Raw genomic sequence first — 8,296 nt, forward strand, 5'->3', positions numbered from 1 at the left:
TTCCTCTTTTTGTTTGCTTAAAGATTATACGACTTGCAATAAACACCCAAATGCCCCAAATCGCAGTTCAACGAATACAAAATAAAAGAACAAATAGTAATCGCTAACAATCAGTATAACACAACGCACTCAAAATAAAAGTAGCAACTGATAAGCAAACTAAAAAAATCCTGTAAATAATTTTACGTGTTCTCCTGCTAAGCAGCCTCAATTTCTCAAATCTTCAGCAGGAGATTCCTTAAACTTCAAACTCCTCGCGATGCTTTATGTTTTGTGCATAAACTGTATACGCATTTTGACGTATGGTATTTTCTCACAATTTTCTGCATTACCGCGCGAATGCACAGTTCGACAAGACACATAAAAAACATTAACATAGATATTCTACTTATTTTTGCAAATTATTACCTAAAATACTTGCTATAAATGAAATTCAGTCTGTTATTTTAGTTCTTTCTTATTTCTATTTATTTACTAAAGTATTTTTAGTTAAAATACTTTTCCATTACATCTGAGATTATGAGATACAATCAGTTGGGCAAATTTCCACAACCCAAAAATTGCAACACCGCTAGTTCCCAAGGTTCCATCTCTAAAATCTCTAAAATCAAGATTCCAAGAGTGCAAATCAACAAACGATAGAGAAACAAAACTAGCACTCATTTCACCTATAAATTTAACCAAATTTTACAACAGACTTTTCTTTAAGTTTCCATCAGCAATTAAACGGAAAGCTGGTTCTGCTGTGTTACCACTACAACTCTCAATGTCCTTGACAGGAATGACTGCATCTTGTGCGGATGTTACGGGCATCTTTACAGATACAAAGGCAACTTTATTCCTTGATTCAGATTTCTTTTTAAGCCAGGCACCTTCAGACAGACGTTTTTCGCTACAAATTGCTTCAACGCCTGCAAAACATTGCCCTTCTCTAACATCGCTGACTAGCTTACCATCATTAGTCCTATCAGTAGAACCCTCCAAGAAACGTTGATTATTTCCCTTTATGTCAGAACTCCCTTGTTCATAAGTCAAGCTTTGATCAGCTGTTACAGGTTCATCTTCCACACAGATGAGTATATTAGTAATCCAAAGTATTTTTTGCTATAAATTTAGATAATGAGAGAAGGCCAGTGCCATTATCGGCCTAATAACTTATATTTATTATACAGTAACCCAGCTGCTAGCAATTTACACACACTTATTTACCTAATCTTATAGAATCATCTCTAAAAATTCCACATAATAGATGACTATGCATATTAATACTAGGAACTAATTGGCCAATATTTCTGCTTTATAATACATCTACGATTTATTAATTCCAAAATTTTTATTTATACCTCCTCCTTAATTTATAAAAAAAAATTCAATACTGTACGATTTTATTTCTCAAAAGCCAACAGCCTTCAGGCAAATAGCCAAGTGGGATATATTGTGTATGCTTGATTTAGTAACCTGGCTTAAAAAATTCATAATAATTAATATCCCTACACAGCCTCAGAATTACAGCTGAAAGAACATATGGAAAACCTTTGCTACCTGTATCTCCTAGCAAAGTCTCAATGCACTGATACTGTACTGTAGATGCCTCCCCTGGATAATCTATCAGGACCACGTATTCATTTGTGTCCACACGTTCACTGACATTCTCAGATAACACAAACTTATCTGTCTTCCAAACACAATTTAAGTAAACAGCTTGCTCTCGTGCAGGGTAAAGATCTCTATAAACCTACAGAAACGTTTAAGCACTTAGATTGCCAAAAACAAAACCACATCTAGAAATCTGAACCAAAAGGTTAATGCATTTGCAAAAATGCAGAATGCGGATATACCTCCAGTCCATCTTGAGTCAGTTTCACCGACTGCTCCTTCCTCGAGAGAGAAGAAACTGTGTTAAATACTGAAACAACATCGAGCAACATCTGAAAAGCAAATAAACAGTGTCAAGGAGAAGCAAAACATGCTTCGTACTTACTTCCACCAAGCAAGTTGAAGGACAACAAGGTTCTCAAGATAAGTTACACCTAAAGTTTTAAATACTTACAGGTAAAAAAGTATATTTTTACTAATAAGTTACTAGAAGTTTGAATATTTTTTAGGTCCATATATAACTTAAAATGTAAGAACATAACAAAATAGCAAAAAAGTACTAAAGTTACCTATAAAGAAATATATTTATTTTTATCGAGTTAAATTGCATAAATCAAAGTACAGAATCAGTACTTCTCAAAATTCAACTTATTAACCACTTTCAGTTATTACATAAACAACCAAATAGCAAACTTCAGATTAAATTAAAACACAGCCCACTTAACTCTAGCTTGCTTGGTGGTTTAAGTGGTTAAATTGGAGTACCTGCTTCATTTTTAATAAAGATTACATTGTTGAGAATCTCATATGGAAACTTGATAGTGCCCCAACCTCATAGTCATTTTACATTTACACTTTGCAAAAACAAGACAGGTTTTTACTTGCGATGCACAAATTTGTTTGTCAAACTTTTATAATTTTGTTATTGATGCAGGACAAGGGTTAAGGACAAGGTTAAAAACAAGTCAAAGGATAGATAAATGTGGATTAACCGCAGAAAATCCAAGCCTGAAGACGAACCAAATGAAGAAAAATCAAAACCCTTGGATTTCTCAACCGCAGAAGATAAGTTTGTTAGGATCGCAGCCAAGATAACAAGAGAGAAACAATTCTCAATTAAATAAGCAATTAATTCTATTCAATAAATAAAATTACAATTGTTTGAAAATTTGTAAATAGATAACTGTCATCAACTCATCAACTCATTGAACTGTAAGAAACTTGTAAGGTAATTGTCGTCAATTCATTTAACGAAATAAATTGAAAATGATGTGGTGTGCTAATCTTTTTAAAATAGGCATATTAGACTGCTGAGATGGTAAATCCAATCTTACTAAGGGTACCCAACAATTCCCAGTAAAATTGACTCAAAAGATCAATTTTACCTTCTTCCTTTTCTGCCATTATCTCCCAAAATTAAAATCAAATTAGCATATAATAAGTAACTAAATTAAACCCAATATTCCAATCAACCACAAGTCTCATATAATATATATACACATACACACACATATGGTACGATTTATAAACCACAAGTCTCAAGCCAAGTTACACAACACAATCAACATGTACCAAAGAAGAGATAATGGTATAAAGAGGGGTAACTTTAATGTTGTGAATATGAAGCTACGAAATGTATAAATTTCTTCAAATCCATCTAAATTAATCTGGGGATGAAAAACAAGTAAAATCTGTTTTATGTCTCATGCATTTACCGATGCCAGGATGTTTTTTCATGTATAATTTAGTATATTAGTATTATTATTTTGCTAAATTTTTATTTTTTTACATTTGAAGAACCTAAATGTGATGGCAATATTCAAGAATATTCTAATAATCAAAGTCTAATAAGAATTTAAGGATTACATCATCAATATATAGAGAACATCTAATGGACTATGGCCTACAAGTATTGAGCTTTATTAAAATAAACTATTTATTTAATAAACTCTGAACCCCAAAAAATAACACATATAAATAAATACATATTTATCTCTACACTTAAAATACAAAGTAATTAATAACATATATATTAATTCTTTATTCGTTCCACGTCAAATGGTGGTCTTGATTAAAATGTATAAATGGGTGAGAGGCGGATGGTGGGCATTCCATAGTGGTGTTTAATAGATATACAAGGCTTAGTTGTATATATAAGATGTCTATTCATGGTGTGTATGTGTGTAAAGATAGTGATGAAGTGCATTAGGTTGATTTAAGCAAGTGGATCGGGTCTTAATTGAACAGGTAATTTTGTTACTTGGGTGCCTAACTAGAAAAGGACATGTAAAAATTAATAGATTTTTGTTTAAAGTCAGAAAGAAAGTTAACAGTCATGCAACATATTTTAAGCTTAGTGATTGAGTTGAAATCTAGGAAGCACGGACACTCCAAAAAGACTGTTGTATGTGCCGACAAGGCGAATCGGCACCGAGACGGCTGAGTACGTGTCCGACTTGCCATGTGGTGTGTCGGCACGCAAACGCGATCGACACGCGACGGACTCGGCCCATATAAAACAAATCCCAAAACCATCTTAAAAAGCCAAACCACCTTATAAAATTTCATGTCTCTCTGTCTCTTATAAAATCCCTCTTCATCTTTCATACAATGAGTGGGGTGGGCGGCGTAGGGGAACTGGACAGAGTAAGTGATGTCCCTTTTAGTCTATTAAGTCGATGAAATATACAGTAAAACCTCTATAAATTAATATAGTTGGGACCGGAGAATTCTATTAATTTAGAGAGGTATTAATTAATCGATAAATTAATAATTATTAATTTATAGAGAATTTTCGGTAGCAAACAAAATTAACTTTTGATTAAATTTTTATTCACATAAATTTAAATAAAATGAATTGTACAATTTATATTTTATACTTAATTCAAAAATCCAACCTTGTGATGCAGGAATTATAAGAGCTTTCAAGATGCACTATCGCAGGAGATTTTATCGTGGGTTATTAGAAGGTTATGAGTTGGGACAATCTGATCCAGGAAAGATTAATGTTTTGGATGCTATCAATTATGCAGTCGCGACGTGGACGACAAATGTAAAACAAGAGTCAATAGCAAGGTGCTTTCAACATTGCAAAATTCGTTCCATAGATGAAGTTTCGAGCAATTTAAATGAACATACAACTCCGGAAGAATACATTCATGAACTTGAGGTGATGATTAAGGATCTAGGTTATCGTAATAAAATGGATGTTAATAACTTCTTAGATTATCCGGGTGAAAATGAATCATGTTCCGAGGTCCAGAGTATAGAAGAGATTGCAAACATCATCCTTGAAAATAGTGTTGAAGATGATCTTGAAGACGATACAACACCGTTGGAGCCGGTTACACGTAAAGAAGCACTCAAGGCATCAAAAATGCTTAATAACTTTTTGATGCAACATGAAAGCACCACACCCGAGCTTTTGGATGCAATAAGGAAGATTAGGGATGAGCTTCATGTTGATTTAAATTATATGAAAAAGCAAACTACAATTGAATCATATTTTACAAAGATGTAATAGCTATATTTTTATGAATATAAGGGAATTATTAATTTATAGTTTTATTGGGACCATATTTTTATACAGGGTTTTCAAAAAAATTATTATCTTATTATCTTATCGAAATTGATCATTTTTTGAACTGGCCCAAGTCGGGACTGGACAAAATTATTAATTTAGAGAGATTATTAATTAATCGAGTATTAATTTACAGAGGTTTTACTGTAAGTGTATAATATAATTACTGTTCATACAACTATAGTCCCGATCACAGGAAAATTTATTTAAATGTGTTGAGCAGTTTGTAACAAGTTTTAGAAGGTAAACTCTAATTAATTTCAGTTTTATTATATTTTTAGATATGAGACCCCCCAATTTTACTTGGTGTGGGCCCGGAAATCAAGGTAGGAGGCGTAATTTTACATCTTCCTTTCTCTGTATTATTTTACTTTAATCTCTATTTCCAAAATTTTACTTCGCTTAATCAATTCCACATAAACTATATACACCTAAAACAAAGATCCTGCATCACGGGACCAGTCGCCAATCAACCATGCAAGATTATCCATCGTAAATCTGTCCTATAACCCAGAAGAAGCTCTTGCTTATGCCAAATAGAGTATCAAAGTCATGACATGTACCATGAAAGACGCATGTCGCGAACTACCTTAAGTTTAGCATTAATCAACTCATTTTCATTGTCCAGGGAGTTGGTTTTTAATATGCATTTTGAAACTTTTTTTTAAGTTCACTTTTATCACTGGGAATATATTTATCCTGCAGGCCTAGTCTATTATCCTTGTTCTTCTTACAAATCATCTTTCTTGTTCCTAGTGCACATATATCTTCTACTGTACAAGAATTATCTATATCAAAAATCAGCTAATCTTTTTTTCCAAATTAAAAACTAGATTAACTTTAAAAACAATGGATAATGATTTTCAAAAAGATCAGTATTTGACAAACTAAGCATGGGTCAAGATATCACAAACTCGTGTATATATAATGTATCAACAATGAAAGGTTCTTACTTGCTGAACTAAAACTCGAAGACGTGCGAGCAAAGCCATAATTGCTAGAGAAAATCCCATGAAAAATGATCGAGCAATCAAAGCAGATATCTCCCTGTCAGTGGTTAATGAGGAAACAACATAAAGGTGTGCATATTTTTGTAATAGATTTTGATACATGATACATGATTGACGATGTATGCAGACAACAACACTCCGCACAGAGTCACGTACTAGTATCTATATCCGTAAAAGATATACTGGAGCTTTAGAATACTAACTGTAAACAGTGGAAGGAGCTCGATAATCAATAACACTTCAAAGTTGTGAGTTCCGAAAAGATTTAAAATTCCAGCTGTTTACAAATTAGAATTTTAAAGGCCAAAAAAAATCAATAACCAAATAAAGGATACATAGCTGCCTTCACCATCGGCTCAATAATCTGCAAAGAAAGAGATAAGACATGTTACATAGCTGCCTGCACCATTGGCTTAATAATCGGCTCTGAATTTTTATGGTTCATTATGTTCTATCTAACAAATAACTCAGGCTAAGATGAAGTATGAACCCTGTAACTTTGAACTATTTTGTTCTAGAACCTTGATAACATCCAATAATTTAAACTTTAAACTACCAAGTCCCAAGATTTGTAATTACAACCTTTTTTCAACCTTAAACTGATGCTAGTCTAGGGATTATATTTTCCAATGACAAAGTTCAAATTACATGGACAAAAATCATAATATATGAGGATTATTATTTGTAGATAACTTGCAAGTGTAATATTCAAGCAATTCATTATTTTAATATTTAAATATAAATGAAAACAAAGTGAAATTTGTTGATGAGTTTAACTGAGTTATTAAAATAAGTCAAATATTTTGAAATGGAGTACTTCATATAACAGTAGTGGGTGCAGAATGATATTGAGGAAGGAAAGAATAAAAGGATGACAAAACCTGCGATAATAAGCGAGCAATTCCGAGAAGTCTATCTAAGAAAGTATGGTTTCCATGACATTTTCTTCTCTTTAAACTGTGTCATCCATATTGAAAGTTTAATACAATGGATGAAATATATATATATATAGGGTTAAAAAGATGAGAAAGGTAAAATGGTAGGCACCTCTCGAGAAGTTGGACCTTGTGCCTGGGTCTTTTGCCATGAATAACTAGAAATGAAGAGTTGAATGTGTGTTCCAAGTCAGCTGATTGCAGCAACAGCCTCAAATCCCTTGTTACCTGCAAAAATGTTAATTAAATTAATAGGGGGCGGGGCGGTTGTAATTCGAATACAAAAAAAACAAGTAAAAAAACTGGATAAATGAATTGAGTAGTATGTATGTGTTACCTTTAGAAGATATTGAAAATAGGAGGAGCGGCGATGCTGATTCTTGTTTTTGTAAACCAATTTCTGAAGAATGCCATATTCAAGCTTCAGCTCTTTTATCAATGACTTTAATCTCGCCTCTTCCAAGCTTTCAGTTTCTGAATCCATAATTCTATATATTATTATTATTTTATTTATTATTATACTGTATGTGTGCCTGAAAGAGACTCACACAGGCAGAGAGTAGCAAAGTACTGCGATTACAGATCAGGTGTCAATTCGGGGTCACTGAGGTTTAAACTTTAAACCCTAAACCCGCCGGCCTCCATCGTTTATTTAGCCGATTAACCAGCTCGCGCTGCGCATAGCTGGGGCCGAGTAAAACCGAACCCAAACCGAAAAACTGGACCAAATCATGCAATTTCGGTTCGGTTCTGATTCGGTTCATGACCTATGTTAAGTATGTTTGTTCCTGAAAAAATCAAATATTCGGTTTTTAATTTTTCGGTTTGTTCCATTTTTTGAACCGAACCGCCTGAATATTCGCCCTACACATACTAGTATTTTTTTAATTATTTACTAATAATAATTAGATAATTTTTTAATTAAGATTTAATCATATAATTTTGAAATTTTAATATTAATATAATAATGTAATGCATTTATATATTCTAATAAATTTATTTAAAATTTAGTTTAGTTATACTTTGATTGTGTATATGTTAGATATGTGATAGTTTATTAATCAATCGATCAACTGTATCCATTATACACCGCCTAGTACAGTGTGGGGAGGTTATACTCATTCCAAATATGAATAAATTGTTCCTCAAAAGCTCTTCGGCTTGTGTATTCACAT

The 8,296-nt window shown here is 32.7% G+C and overlaps 1 protein-coding gene across 2 annotated transcripts; it reads right to left on the reverse strand.

Moving 5' to 3' along the window:
* Window positions 1–482: 482 nt before the first annotated feature.
* LOC141721609 (uncharacterized) lies at window positions 483–7,849 on the reverse strand. Of its 2 annotated transcripts, none has more exons than XM_074524597.1 (8): window positions 7,459–7,849; window positions 7,234–7,349; window positions 7,068–7,143; window positions 6,522–6,550; window positions 6,130–6,223; window positions 1,839–1,928; window positions 1,543–1,735; window positions 483–1,046 (listed from the first exon to the last, which is right to left on the reverse strand). In XM_074524597.1, the coding sequence occupies exons 1-8, from the start codon at window positions 7,603–7,605 to the stop codon at window positions 688–690; spliced, it is 1,104 nt and encodes a 367-aa protein (XP_074380698.1). In that variant the 5' UTR covers window positions 7,606–7,849; the 3' UTR covers window positions 483–687. The 2 variants fall into 2 exon arrangements, with proteins under 2 accessions (XP_074380698.1, XP_074380697.1); XM_074524596.1 differs by having other exon boundaries at window positions 483–1,061.
* Between the last annotated feature and the right edge of the window lie 447 nt (window positions 7,850–8,296).

The sequence above is a fragment of the Apium graveolens genome, chromosome 4 (genome assembly GCF_009905375.1).
Source record: "Apium graveolens cultivar Ventura chromosome 4, ASM990537v1, whole genome shotgun sequence".
Taxonomy (NCBI): Eukaryota; Viridiplantae; Streptophyta; class Magnoliopsida; order Apiales; family Apiaceae; genus Apium; species Apium graveolens.

Excerpts from the sequence above, each read along its gene's own strand:
- LOC141721609 (XM_074524596.1), bottom strand. The coding sequence starts at position 7,605 with ATGGATTCAGAAACTGAAAGCTTGGAAGAGGCGAGATTAAAGTCATTG. Across the intron at positions 7,144-7,233 it reads AAGGTCCAACTTCTCGAGAG|TTTAAAGAGAAGAAAATGTC; the intron begins GTGCCTACCATT and ends TGGATGACACAG. Across the intron at positions 1,062-1,542 it reads GACTTTGCTAGGAGATACAG|ATGAACCTGTAACAGCTGAT; the intron begins GTAGCAAAGGTT and ends TCTGTGTGGAAG.